The 14,518-nt window shown below is 40.6% G+C and overlaps 1 protein-coding gene across 6 annotated transcripts in view; it reads right to left on the reverse strand.

The window, feature by feature from the left end:
• EEF2K (eukaryotic elongation factor 2 kinase) overlaps positions 1-14,518 on the reverse strand; it is a 35,495-nt gene that overhangs the window by 3,625 nt on the left and 17,352 nt on the right. For all 6 annotated transcript variants that reach the window (XM_075767068.1, XM_075767064.1, XM_075767066.1 and 3 more), the window contains 12 exons: positions 12,403-12,574; positions 10,404-10,553; positions 8,770-8,902; positions 7,940-8,067; positions 7,138-7,339; positions 6,791-6,858; positions 5,953-6,030; positions 5,088-5,150; positions 3,682-3,816; positions 2,288-2,476; positions 1,757-1,881; positions 160-338 (listed from right to left, as the gene is read on the reverse strand). In XM_075767068.1, the coding sequence (XP_075623183.1) occupies positions 160-338; positions 1,757-1,881; positions 2,288-2,476; positions 3,682-3,816; positions 5,088-5,150; positions 5,953-6,030; positions 6,791-6,858; positions 7,138-7,339; positions 7,940-8,067; positions 8,770-8,902; positions 10,404-10,553; positions 12,403-12,574 (1,622 nt within the window). The remainder of the gene's footprint in view (positions 1-159; positions 339-1,756; positions 1,882-2,287; positions 2,477-3,681; positions 3,817-5,087; positions 5,151-5,952; positions 6,031-6,790; positions 6,859-7,137; positions 7,340-7,939; positions 8,068-8,769; positions 8,903-10,403; positions 10,554-12,402; positions 12,575-14,518) is intronic.

Consider the following 14,518-nt stretch of genomic DNA (forward strand, 5'->3'; position numbering starts at 1 on the left):
ACCCAGCATCATTACAGCTTCATGCAGAGATCTGAGGGTACCGACCCTCTGTATGTTTTGTAACAGCTGAAGCAGGAAGTGTATTTTTTGGAATGCATGTTGGGGGAAAAGCGAAGGAAAAGCAGGATCACTGGTTACAGAAACAAAACGAGGACTTGCCTGATCTCTGGGGATCCTTATTCAGGTGGAAGCCTCCTGTCATTAACATCTCTGCTTCCCTGGCCAGGAGCAAATACCGGGGCTCATCCTGAGTGCCATCATATTCACCTCCCTCATCATAGTCAGTCATGTTCAGTGCAGCGTTGTACCAGTACAGTGCTTCCTTCCAATCCTGTACCCTGAAAAATAATTTTTGAAGATGGTTACCCAAGGAAGCAACTGTACTTTGCATTGAAGATTCAGAATTCAACTTTGCACTAGCTTCTCAGAGCCTCAGTGCTCTCCATGAAAGCAAATGTTCTCGTGGAGGCTGACTAACTCCGCACTGCATCAGGTCACTGTATCAAATGAGGCTGGGGTCACTTTATGCAGTAATTACAGAGAAGAAAGTATCAGACTGAAGTGTCTGGCTGAACTCCAGAGCCTGAGCTTTCATTACTAGTTGTAGGGTTTTGGTCTGGCATTCGTATTTGTGAAGAGAACAGATTCAGAAACAATCTGAAGTTGCAGAGTCTTGTTTCATAAACACTTTAAACCCAGTGATTTTCATACTGAGAATGCTCAGTGCACTTTAAAGACAAGTTTAATGTTATTTTAAATTTCACCATTGCCAAGTGTTTCACTGTTGTGCAAAACAGAAAACTCATGTAAGTAATAAAGTCACGCTACAATACAAAAGTGGAAAAATCACAATCATCACCTGTTATATTTGGTACTTAAGGAAATTAGTATTTGTCCACCTCTAAAAACTCATCTAAACTGCTAAAAAAAAAAAAAGAATCAATATGCTGTGCGGCCTTTTGGCAAATCACAATCTATTACTTGGTTACAATGCTGATCCTATCCTTCCTATCAAAATAGGAGTAACGGCCAAATTAAACTTACTGAGGTAAAAGCATTTTTAAGCTTCTTAAAACTTAAAATCATCCTTAATGAAAAGTAACATCCTCAGCGTTAAGACTATGTTCCTGTTAAATTTCCATTCCTACTTTTATTATGAGAAGCAGTAAAAGACAAATACTTTGTTCATCTGACTACATCTCATCTATAGTCACTTTACACCTTCATGTATTTCTCCTGTTCTACAGCTCTTTCACAGCTTAATTAGGAAAAAAAAACCAAACCGCTTTTTTTTTTAAAAAAAAATAAATCTGTGCTTTAAAAAAAAATCACTAAGGAGGAGACATAGCAGTTGTAAATACTTTTCACTTATTTTTACAGTACTGCATGTCCAAAACAACTCGTGTTCATTTTTTCCCCGCTGATACCATGATTTTCAAGTATGCAACTCCTGGTGAAGTCAAGGGGCGTTTTATCACCAACTTCAGAGCAAAAAAGACTTGGCTATCATAGGGCAACCTCTGTATGAGGGCTAAACTCAAACATGCAGGTGGATCCAACACACTTGCAGGTGTCCAACAGCAGAAATTATTTCTTTCTGTATCATGGCCTAAACCCTGCTTTCATTCACATCTGGGTAAGTCTGAAGTAACTCCAAAATGCTACATCGTGAAAGAAAGACATGTAGCAAGTGCTTCTCTGCCCCTGCCCTGGCATGGAGTGCCACCAAGTTAAGTTACTCAGTCACGCACAGTACCTGTCTGAACCAAGATTTACACCTGTATCGTATGCCCTTGCTACCAGAATCATGGAAGGCCGGTCTCCAGCTTCTGCCGCTCTCAGCAAGTAATCGAATCCTTTATTTCTGTTCTCCTTTGTGTCCTAGTAAAACAAACAAAACCTTTAAAACATGTATTTCTATGTAAAGCCATCCCTTCCTTCCTCTAACACCAAAAGCAGTTTCTCCAAGTGAGTACTGGCTGCAAGCATTTAGCATATCTGAGAAGCAGGCCCAGCCACAAGAAACTATGAAGCTGAATAGTAAAGATCACTTCAAAAACTTCCCAAAGGTATGCAGTAATTTGCTTGCAAAACGAGGAACAGACAGCATTTTTTGCTGCTTTGGCCAAGTCCTTAATTACAAAGTCATCTATTTTCTCTGAAGAGGCCACAGAACACCCAACTATCATTACTGTTTTGTCTCCATTTCCTGCTGTTTGTATGTTATTTTTACAATGGACCACAATTCTGCATTTTGTCATTTTCTTTGATCTTTCTGTCTGTTTACCTCCAGAGTGACCTCAGAAAGAATGTGATGTGGCAGCTGAGAGTACATGAGTCCCAACCCAACGATGGCTTCCAGCTCCCCACAGTCTGCAGCATGCTCCAGGTGAAACAGGGCTGAGTCCTGATCCCATTCCTTGTCTTTCTCACAGAAACGCCCAGCTTCGTGATAGCGAACCATGGCCAAATGAACCTAGAACACAGTTGTACAGGAAAGAGACACAACTATCAAGTATAGATTTGCTTCTTCGAAAGCCCTGTGCCCATTCTTAGGCACAAAAATACCTCTCAGGTGACTAATTAAAGCTAATTGTGTACCTCTGTGACTGAGCAGAGGGATAACACACAATTTGCAGCCTGACTTATGCCTGAACAGATTAAACTGGCAAAAGCGATGATTATATGCAGTGCAGCTGCCTCTCCAGTTCTGTAGGCTTAGACATACACAGCTTTATAAACCCGACTACTAGAGATAAAAGACCTAATTCAGCAAGACAGTAGCTGCCACAACATCTTCCCTCATCCATGTGTCCCGTGCGGTATCCCAGCAGGTTGCCACACCAGAGACCAGGTCTTAGGGGCATGTCGCAGCATATCTGCTAGGGCCTTGGAGACCTTGAGGAGGGAGTTGTAGCTAAAGGCAGCCAGACTGCAACTGCCTAACACACCAGCCAGCAGGGCAAACAGCAGCAACTGTGGGTCACAGACTTATGGACAGCAAGGGCCCCCACAGGAAAGGAATTAACCTGAGGCATAGAAAAACAAGGTTATCCAGGGTAAAATCCTCATACCACTGAAGTCTTTACTGTCAGTGGGGACAGGATTTAATTCCAAACATGCCATAGGATTTTGAGGGGTTTTTTTCCTCCCCAAGGGAAAGGCAGGTTTCTTCTCAAAACAAAAGATTTGAGAACATCTGAGGCTCTCAAGATGTTCAGGAAGACCTACGCCATGCTGTTTGAGCGTTGGCTTCAGCCCATAAATAACCCCAAATTTAATTCACAGTTGCATTGTCTGGGATAGTCTGGAGTAAAAAGAGTTGGTCCACACTACCATTTCTCAGGAGCCCAACTCTGCCTATTTGCAAGGTATGTGGGTCAGGCACACCACAGCTATCCCACTGCATCTTCTCCGCGTGATGCCTCTGGAAAGGCAGATGAACCAACAGCAGGGTCCTTCCCAGAGGGCCCCAGATGTTGCAAGTTCAAAACCAGATGGAATTCATGGGTTCCTGAGCTTAGATGTCCCTTATAAAATATGCTTAGGTGACTGAAAGCTATAGACATGTTATTTATTTTCACCAGCAAAAATAACTCATGCAGGACATCTCTATGTAAGTAATAAATACAAGATGTTTCTTTCCAGTTGGAAAGAACAGGATTGCTAGACCCATCCTACCTTCCCAAGGACTGACTTCCCAATTTTCTTTTCAAGTTCTAGTGCATTGAGCCTCTGAATTTCTTGGGCAACACAGGACGGTCTATGGATGTGGACTCTGGAAGAGTTGTAGAGATTCCACTTCTCCACACTGATCTGAAATAGGGAATATAATATTATTTCTATCCAAAATTAAAATTTCCATACTATTCCTATGGATTATCATCCAAAAATCAAAGCCTCTGTTAATATTATTACTTATTAGTAAATACTGTAATTTAAGACATGCCTCTCAAAAGTCATGTTAGTAGCTGAATAAATAGTTATTAATTCTTCATTAAAAAAAACAGAGTAAACCCCTCTGTTTCTAATCCCAGCATCAAATATCTTCCATAAATGACAGCACTGAAGCAAAACGTTATCTTTAAGTTCTAAATCAGAAAAAAGGTACTTATAAAAATAGGCACCTGAACAGTCACACTGCAAGTACTGAGATTATCCATGCGCAAAAATTAACCCCATACTTTTCTGGTCAGTATTTCAGTTCAAAACATTTTAAATGCTGCTTGTGTTCTACAAGTCTAGAAAAATGAAAGGTAACAATGCAGAAGATGATAGGCCGATACATGCATTGGTGTTTCTCAGGACATCCAACACAAATGAGAACAAAAAAAACCTTTTCAACACAATGGGTGGATGGGAAACATTAGCTGAAAACAATTCTATCAAAAGGAAAGCCTGTGGAGGTACACAGAGGAACACAACAGGGAAGGTTACTGGCCAGAACTTCAGTCTGTTACAGCTGTTTCAATCTCCTGGAACAGCAATATATAATCATTACAAGGAAATTCTGAAAAGCCTATCTAATAATTCATTGTTGTCACAGCTCTGTTTTTTCTTTCCTTGCAGAATAGTGTTATTTGTTTAAGTTTATAGCCACAGAAACTAATTATCATAGAAGCTTTATTTTGTAAAAACACAAGAAGGTCTGGCCTTCCCTAGCTCAATTAGATACACAGGGGAGAGAGCTATTATCATGTATTTCAGATACTGCATGGTTTAAAAAAAATCATCCAACCACATAGGGAACACAATTCCAAAAATAAAGTGCAGAAAGGAAATATAATCTAGTTAGGCAGGAAAAAAAATAATCTATAGAATTACTTTTTTTTAAAGTGAGAAACCCATAATCACTAATTTATGTCAGGGATCAGTTACAGAGGTGACAATTCATTTTAACAGTACTTTAACTGGAAAATAAAGACAAAACAAAAAAGGAAACAACACAGAGTGGTAACACATTCTGTAGCTGAAAAGGAAGGAAAACTGACATCTGATTTAGTGACGTGAAGTTAAGATGGCAGATGAGTGGAACAAAGGACAGTAGTGGCAAACGCATCGTGTATGAACATTTCTGCTTTATTTACCCTTGCAGAGCTTCCCAAACTGTCTTCATCAGATTCATGTCTTCGGTTGTTGTTTGAATGGCCCTACGTTAACGTAAAGATTTGCATCATTTAATTTACAGCAACTGATGTGTGCCAGTTATCCCTCTAGACTATTCCTAGCTGGCAAAATTAATAGCGACAATGACCAAAATAGCTTCCACTGGATTCTTTTCTCTCAGTGATATCGCAGTGTGCCATGCGGTAAAGAATATGGCACATCCAGGCTTTAATCCTGTAAACTGGATATCCCGTGAAAATACATTGCCGCTTCAAAGGTGACAAAAGGAGTTCTGTCTTTGAAAGGAGCATTCTCTTTCCTATCTTCTAATTAAATATCTAGTTAAGATCTTCAGGTCAAAAAGCATTTATTTAAAAAGTTTGTATTTTAAAGGAGTAACCAACTAACCCACAGGAATTCTAAAGTTGCATATCATTAACTGACAACAACAGTAAGTTCTGTGATACCTCAAGCCATATAACGGCATAGAAAGTAGAGAGGGTAAAAGAGTCTGAAAGTAGATCATATTAATGGATTCCATATGACAAAAAGCTGGCTACATTTCTCAAATGCAATACAGAATACTTTAAAAAACCCCACAACAATATGCAAACAAATGTAACATTTGAAATTAAGCTCCTCATTACAAATAGTCTTTTTCCTGTAAAAGTGTCATTAGCATTCCCAAGATGAATAAGTAATTTTGCAACACGTGGGAATTTCTTTCCAACTGTTTCCTCTCTTTACAAAGTCCAGATCAAGAGGGAGAAAAAGTAAGATTCTTCTATGGAAATAGTTCAAGTATGAACAGGTTCAACTCTGCTAAACTTGGAGTCAGGTTCTTACCCTCTCTCTATGATCCAGATCTTCTAGCTCACTTCTCTTTTCACTGGGATATCCACTGTCTCCACCGTTTTCAAAATCCTACAGAAGATAAGAACAAACATCTCAGCATTAGCACTACCCTTTGTAAGGATCTCAGCTTGACATTTCCCACAGAGAAAACCTTCTGCTGGTTCAGTGAGATATGTTGGATAGAATGATTGTATGCTGTGCTACCTCTGACAGAACAGGAACGAATGACCCAGAAGGTACTGTCCAAGTTTGTGTTCTCTCTTGGATACATAAAAAAACCGCCAATCAAGGACTCACATACTTTATCAAAGCAATAGTCCACTTAATATAGTTTTCAGCCTTCAGTAGTAGCCAGTTAAGAGAGAGAACAGTAACTGACAGCCCCTGGTGCTAAGGCCCTGGTGTTGGAAAATGCCCATTGCAAACTTATTGCAGCCTCCTCAGCTGAGGTTCTCTAACATCCCACAGTACCAGTATTTGCAGAGACCTAATCAATGGGGATTCTGTTTAGCTTTCATACCACAGCAGTTGGCACAAGTGCCAGAGACGCAACATGCAGGCAGGGGAACAGACACACACTTTAATTATCTGTTAAAATACACCAGATGCAAATAAATTTCTGGAGGGAAAAAATTAATGAATACTATTTTAAAATAACATGTTCTTCCTTTATTAGAAACAGCAAATGCATGCAAGTAGCATGACTTGCAGCAATGAAAGCAGGTCGAGGACCTTTACGTGCTTTTACTGAGCAAAGCCTTCAGGCAGTCCTTTAAAGACACATTCGTTAAGGAACTGTAATCTCATTTTCTGTTGGCAAGACACTCACCCTTTGGTTATCAAGCTGATCATAGTCTCTGTGAACCAAGTTATCTACTTCATTGAACACTGGCCAATCTAGGAAGAAAAATATTTGCTTCTTATTGTAAGGATAACATGCTTGAGGAGAAAGCTCTAGATACCATAATTTTACTGCATTTTTTTCACAGAAGCATCTGTGCATTAATTATCTGCATAGAAGTACTCTCAGTTTTATTTCTGCTCAAAGAAGAATGCTAGAGACAAATATTCTGGACTAAATACAACATACTGTTGTGGTTAAAGCCAACAAAATAAAACAAGACACTGCCAAATGTTCAGGAACCCCCAAGGAAGTTATGTACGAGTCTCACTCACTAAGCACATCCATCTTTTGGCTGTGAGGGGTTGCTGAGGAAGGAGAGCAGGGTAGAGAGTCAAATGCTACATCGCTCATGCTTTCATCTCCAGAGTTCTCAGACAGGCGGAAGAGCAGAGGAGGCCGACTACCAGAGACCGTTCTCACCCGGCTGCTGCCACATTTTTCCTCCGTGCCACGGAGAATTGTCTGAGCAGATTCCTTGGCAAATTAACAAGAAAGTCCCATGAATAATGCTTCTCTGTATTCTAAGCATGCTATATAACCAGCATGAGTGGTTTTTAGGGGTTCTTTACAAAAGGAGGGGTATTAATACGCACATGTATACATAACTATTTGCTTTGAAAAGTTCTACACTCAAAATATGAAGTCCTGGCATTGTCACAGTCAGCGAGTTCTGTTTAGGACTGGATTCCATTCAAAGCATTTCATCAAGTCTCAGTCCCACTGATATCAGTTGAAACTGAGATCAGTTAAAGACAAGCAGTTCTATTCTTTTTTTGTCCCCAAATTAGGTTTGTGAGATACAAAACTTACCAATGATTTCAGCACTCAAAGATATACTTGGTCCTAAATATACCTGTGTTGCAAGGTTCCCTATTCATTAAAGCTATAGCATTAATTCAGAGACAAGTATGGATAAGTCAGCTTTAAACCTCTGTATTTTAAACTGCAGCATTAGTGATTAAGGTGGTTTTATTTGCCATGCAAATAGCATATTTGAGTTTTATTTACAGAGCTTTTAAAGTTAGAACAAACCAGCTATACGGCTTAGTTACATTTTTTTCATCAAGTACTTACAAGCAATTTTTTATTACAATCCAAGGCATCTTTCTCTTTGGATGAAAGATCAAACGGTGCAAGCCCCATGCTTTTGCAAATCTTGTTGCAGGAATGAGAATGAAAGAACAAGGCCATACCTCTAACACCTACAACATTTAAAAAAAAAAATGAAGAAAGGGTTTACTCCGAATTTATGTAACGGTTTACTTATTAAAAGCTGTAAGTCCCAAAGTATTTTCTAAAAAGTCAAAAGAGAAAGAGAGAAAGTGCTTTGTATCACAGCTCAACTTGCTTCCATTTTAACACTTGTAAGTGTTTTTCATTCTCTCTGCAAGAGAGTGTGAAAAGGAAGCCTGCAAAATCTTCAAAAACTATATATGCACAGGATGTAATAATAAATGAATTTGGCCGCATCATTGAAAAACATGCCTAAATTTGATCCTGCTTACAAAACTTGCTGTGTTTTGTAACTTCATGTATGGACACTTGGAGCTTTAAAAATATGCAAGGTTTATCTCTCCACATGGCAGGAATGGATACAGCTGAATGTGGCAAGGAATTAAAGGCCATGATTACTGCTCTCACATTGTAGGAAGCTACCTAATTTCATTACTTGTTTGGTTTAAGAGTAGGTCAGGAGATAGGAGCCAAGATCAGTTCTCATTTTTAATCTGCCCTTGCGTGACAGCTGCCCCGTTCAGGGACTCCTTACAATAGAGCTTCTCCAGCTGGTTGCAAGACCCTCAGAAATGTGCCTGCTCACTCAGCTGTGTAGTGGCTACGCAGCAGACAATTGGGAAGAGAAAATAATCATCCATTAGCATGTGAAACAGGATCATTGATTTTACCTAGGTTGCCATCTCCAAAATCTGTGCCATTCTCTGTATGGATCTGAGGGTCCGTGTAAAGATCTCCAACTCCCTGGATATCAACAATAATGAGTTGGTGTCCTGAGCGCTCAAAGGTGAAGTGACTAAAGGCCTGGAAAGAACCAGAGGAAGATGTCTGAAAAAACTCTCCCTTGATCTACTGAAAACAGCAACACATGTTCATCTCATAAATAGGCAAAGAAGTCTGATAACCCTATTTGTGAAATATAACTGGTATTGCTTTCATCATGATGTTTATGAGACACTAAAAGCATGTAGTAGATTGCTTCTCCAACTTGTCCCCACTCAGAGATAGGCTAAAAGAGCTAGGGTGAAAAGCAGCAGTGGGAACACGCAGGGGAGAAGACATTGCTTTATTCCCTCTTCCTGTACTGGAGATTCTGTTTTCCACTACAGTCTTCACCTTAAGAAGTGGGAAGCTGCCTGGCAAACAGAACAACAGTGGGCTCTGAAGCCAGTGCAGAATAACATCTGCATAAACATCCTGGCTGTGCCTGTGGAGCCTTGGGACACCACCTCCTTCTGCCAACAGGCAAAGCCCTGCCACATTTTTGGAAAGAAAAAAAAAAACAAACAAACAAACAAAGAGCATCCCCACAAATTCTCCTTTCCCTACTGTGCCCTCTGGGAGGGTCCCCTTGAACAACTGAGCGGATAATGAAATGTACACTTGTACTCTTTAAATGCAGCATTTCAAGAATCAGGTATAAAAAGCTCTTCTCTTTGGCATAAAGCTGAGACATTAGGAATCTTCTGGGAACGCCTCCAAAAAAGTGCTGCCAGGCCTGGGGGAGGTGGCTGGTGGTGATAGACAAACATTTTAACTGCAGCAAATCTCATGGAACATTTTGTTCCCAACCTGTGAAAGCATAGCACCAATTCAGTGTCCAAAAGACAGCCCAGAACATAAACCCTCTGTGTACATTAAGCATCATGACAAATACCTTAAAAATAGGATGAAAAAATGAAAATAACAAAACCTTCAAGCCCCAATACGACACTCCTTTGCTACGCTGACCGCTTTGCATTTTTCGCCAGTATTTTAAAGTTCTTTTACAACATCCAAGAATCACTTGATATCTGTACTTGTATTTCTATACGCAATCTCAGATTCACCTATTCAGAGGTTGTGGCTAAAAAACTAGGTTCTTGTATGCAAATGGACTAGATGTTTAGTTACATGAGTTGGATATCTGCCACCTCCTTTTGCATATTACATGAGGCACCAGGAGACTATTTAGTACATAGTACACGAGAGCTCTCTCTCCCCACCTTAATTTGAAGAGAGTTTGAAATATGTCAATGCCTGCAATTATAATCGGAGTCAAAGGGCTTAAGGTTTCTAAAGAGTATTAACCACATTCAAATCAACTAAAATCAACAGACACTTGAAATGCAATAAAGAAGCACTCAGTGCTTGAAAGAGCCGGCCCCAAATAAGGAGGGGCAGACATACTGCAAAAAGAGAAATTTGTTTGGCATTGTATTAGAAAGCCTGCAGTTTCCTTTCTTGGCAGTAACGCAAGACCTCTGGATAGAGCCAAGAAATTCCCTGCAGCAGACTCTATGGAAAGCATTATACAAAGCCTCACTTGCGGAGTAAGACGAATGTTGTCGTCTCGCACAAATCCAGAATTTGAGTTGTATTTGATGTATTTGCCTTCAATGTAATGTTCCAGATGAAAGAGAGGCTTTCCAGGTCTGTTCTTCATTTCGATAATACAGGTCTGTACTATGTCCACCTGGGGAGGGAAAGAAGACAAACAATGACTAACAGAACACTGTCTTCAGATCAAAGTGTGTGTGAATCCTCCAGCTGTGAAAACTTTCCCAATGAAAGAAACAGGACGATTGCAAAGATCTGTCTCTTTAACGAGGAGGTGGGGGAAGAGTCACATGCTGCTTAGGTTATTGGAGGAATTCCATAAATTAAAAGCAGTCACTTCACAACAGCTCAATTCTGCAAGAAATCCCTCTGAAAAATTATTAGTAAGTATTAGCTTTCTATTTTACTTCTGTGCGTACCTTAAGAGTACACTGCAAAGAGTCTATACTCAGAGCAAAACATACAGTAACTACTGCACAACTTATAAAAACAGCTTTTTGGAGAAGAACTGACGATGTCTACCATTCAGCAATTTCTGTATCCTGCCTCACCTCCTCCTCCTTCTGTCCCAGACACATTCCTAAAGGAGAAACTGTCACAACTCTCAATTTGTTTACATCTTTTCCCCAACACGGCATTTAAACTTCTAGATTTCTAGATTCCTCTCTGTGTACTTCACTCTATACCTCAACTTGCTGTTGTGAGACAGGTAGTTATTAACTAACCCTCCATATGGGAGGCAATGCACATAGTCCATATATTCAAAAAACATTCATTTTGGCTATGAAATTGCTAAGGCCCCCACACTGAGGCACACTTCTTGACCCAAGCACCTTGTCAGATGTCACACACAGTCTGTGGTAGAGCTAAGAGCAGACACCAAGACACCACAGTGCGTGTACACAGCACTCTTCCTAGGAGCCCCCTCTTCCACTCACTCGAAGTCATAGTTACACTCAGGCACTCAGTACCAACTGCAGATTAAGGGGACTTGACAGCTTTGTTGATACATAGCATGGACGTACTCAACAAAGAGGAGCTACCATCTGGGAGTGAATGACACTTGCAGTTCCTCATCCCTGCACGTTAGTTTCTTGTCTTTTAACAAGCTGCTTGCTGCTGAAGGTTTTTTTGTCCAGGACACAATGGCCAGCTTTGACCAGCAGCTATCCAACTTACCAGCATGGAAAAGTGCAAAGCATTGCTGGCTATACAAAATGTTTAGCATGGACCCCAGAACCAGAAATAGCAGTGGAACAACCTCTTCCTGAATCCTATGTGTTTATGCACAATCCCTAGCGCAGAGGATGGGAACTTCTCTTCACACCCTGAGTCTAGCTTGATATTCCATCCACCTGGGAGTTTCATACATCTTAACACTTTGCACTTAACACAACGTGCTAGTATTGTCACTGACGCACCTAAAGGAAATAAAGCCAAAGTATCTTCATTTTTTTTGAAAATTCTTGACCACTCCCCAGAAATCTATATTTGAATAGCTTCATAAAGTTATTCAGGTTTCCAGCTCTTCTTAAAAGAAAAAAAATAAAAAAAAATATCAATGCTACTAAGGTGTTTCGATAGGTTTATAAGATTTAAGCATCTGCCTTCCTGGAGCGCTAACAGTTAAGTGCTTGCTGAAGCTGCTGCTGGCAATAAATTCTGTGACATCTCTGGTTATCTCAAAGGCAGCTGGGCAAATATCAAAAAGAGCAATACAAACACCATTTTATTTTAGTCTTCAGTCAGCAGCTGAGAACAGTCAGACATTCACAAACACACAGCCCCTAAATCTGGAAATATAAAGCAATTTCTGCACTTCATTAAAAATCAGCTACCATTTAATGGAAAACATATCAGGGCAGAAGAATTTGTCTAAGCAATTTAATGGAATGTGAACAAGTAATTCTCTCTAAATTAATTTGAAAACAAATCTAATAGGAGAGCAAGACTGCATTTTTGCTTAGCAAGATCTTTAAATGTACCTGTTTTGGTGGCTTGTGCCGATTGTACTCTTCTCCCCAGAGTTTTGCTTCCATCTGAAGTCGGACATCCTCAAAATACACATCCCTGCCCACACTCTCTATGTATTGCTTGGCAACATAGTTATAGGCACCTTTCCAGTTCTGTGTGTGTAAGAAGTTGGACAGCTTTTTCCTGAAAGACAAATCAATCGTTGGTGAAAGGGAACCCACGAATTTTAATTTATTCTTTCCCATTTCTTTGCCTGCATGGACAGAGCCAGGCCTGGAGATCAGCGATACCCTCAGTCATTTACCAGATATTCTAGCTGAAAGGTGAAGCACTGGTAGGGGACAAGGGAAAAGGTAACATCACATGTGAATGGCTAGGATGTGCCAAAGTGGCTGTTTGACTGCAGCTATTTCTGCTCTAACTTCCTCCTTTTCTCATTTCCTTTCCCTCCCTGCTCCCCTCCAACCCAGAGTATGAAGGGTTGGTGCCACCTCAACACCCTGTTCTAATGTCAACAATTATTTTCTGCAGAATTAACAGGGAGTGGCCTTTCAATCATGAACTGAGAGGAGAAAATCCTCTCCTATGATAAGAACAAACAGCTGCCTTCTCAACACACAGGGGTGACTACTCAGTATCTCCCATGCTCCCAGAAGGAAAACTGCACCTGACAGTTGTTCTTATGATGCAGCTTTTAACTTTTGTTGATGTGCAAATCTTTAATTGACAGATCCCTCAAAAGTGGAGGAAAAAAAAGGACTTTGACAACAGAGGATCTGCTGGCTGCCAACAAATGGATTAAGCAGGTACCCAGAGGTTGCAGAAGATGTCAACATTCAAGTCAAACGGGGGAAAAAACCCCATTGTCATCAAGAATTCCAAGCAGATACAGTCTTCTTTACTAGAGCAGCCTCATCCATTTATATGGGGAAAGCACTTCTCCCTCTCTCTCCCCACTGACAACTTAATTCAACAGAGAAGAGAGCAAAAAGGTATAAACCCCCTGTACTGTGGCAGCAGTGGTTTTGCTGGAGACCTCAGCAATGCCAAGCCAGTCTGGAGGAGGAGAATGGAAAGGAGCATCTAGAGTAGGGCATGGCTGGCTACTGAGCGGTTCTCATACTCTGCTCAGAACACACAATGGCTCTCCGAGTCTGTCTTAGCACCATGACAAATTGTACATTTTGAGAAGCTAGTAGCAGCACTCAAAATCTCAACCCTCCCCCTTCCTCCCTTTCCTCTCTCCCTCCCAAGCCCTTGGTGCAGAGGTCTTGGTACAGGGGACGCTCTAAAGGCAAAGCAACTTCAGATTGTCCTCCTGCAGGGATGGGCAGACAGTTGCTCTAACAGAGGCCTTGGAAAGAAGGAACAAGTGAGATAAGAATTTCAGCCAGGATTTGAAACCTTTCCAGTTCTCTGAAGAAACACATTTCTCTGCATAAAACAAGCCAGCTCATGTGCTCTTCTAAAGCAAATACTCTGAAGTTCATTGAGCCAAGTGCAGCTAATGCTGTCACTGTCATGACTAAAGACTTGCAGAATTGCAAAAATCTAGACGAGCGCGCTCCACATGGGAAATATCAGTGCACCACAGTTATGGAGAATCCAGCAACAGGAAGCTGACATACGAGTTATGCTTTCTTTGTACAAGAGGTTAAGGCAAAGTTGCAAAGATAAATTTCTGTTTATGGCATTACTCAAGATATTGTATAAAGGGGAATTTGGTAAATAACAAGAGCTAGAAACAATGTCAGCAGGCTAAGATTTGTTACTTCCTAGGCTTCACTCACTGCTCTATCTGGCTTTGCAAGAACACAGCCACCAGCACGAACTGACACTGAAACAATGCCAAACTGGAGGACTGAGGGGTTACTCTTCCTCCTTTTTGCTCAAGTTCAAAACATCATGTTTCTGTCATTCAGGAGTTTCTCTCTTTCCAGAAGTGAAACCAGACATGAAATGCAATTTCTCTGGATTCCACAGCTGGAAAGAAGGGGGAGCGGCCTTAAACACACACATGTACATTTTCCAGGAAACGTTAATTTCCAGAGCCTGGAAAGGGTGCGGTACTCTTCTAGCACAAACTCATTTATAGCTAGATGCTGATGCCCACAACCACATTTACTA

The sequence above is a fragment of the Balearica regulorum genome, chromosome 15 (assembly GCF_011004875.1).
Source record: "Balearica regulorum gibbericeps isolate bBalReg1 chromosome 15, bBalReg1.pri, whole genome shotgun sequence".
In the NCBI taxonomy this organism is placed as follows: Eukaryota; Metazoa; Chordata; class Aves; order Gruiformes; family Gruidae; genus Balearica; species Balearica regulorum.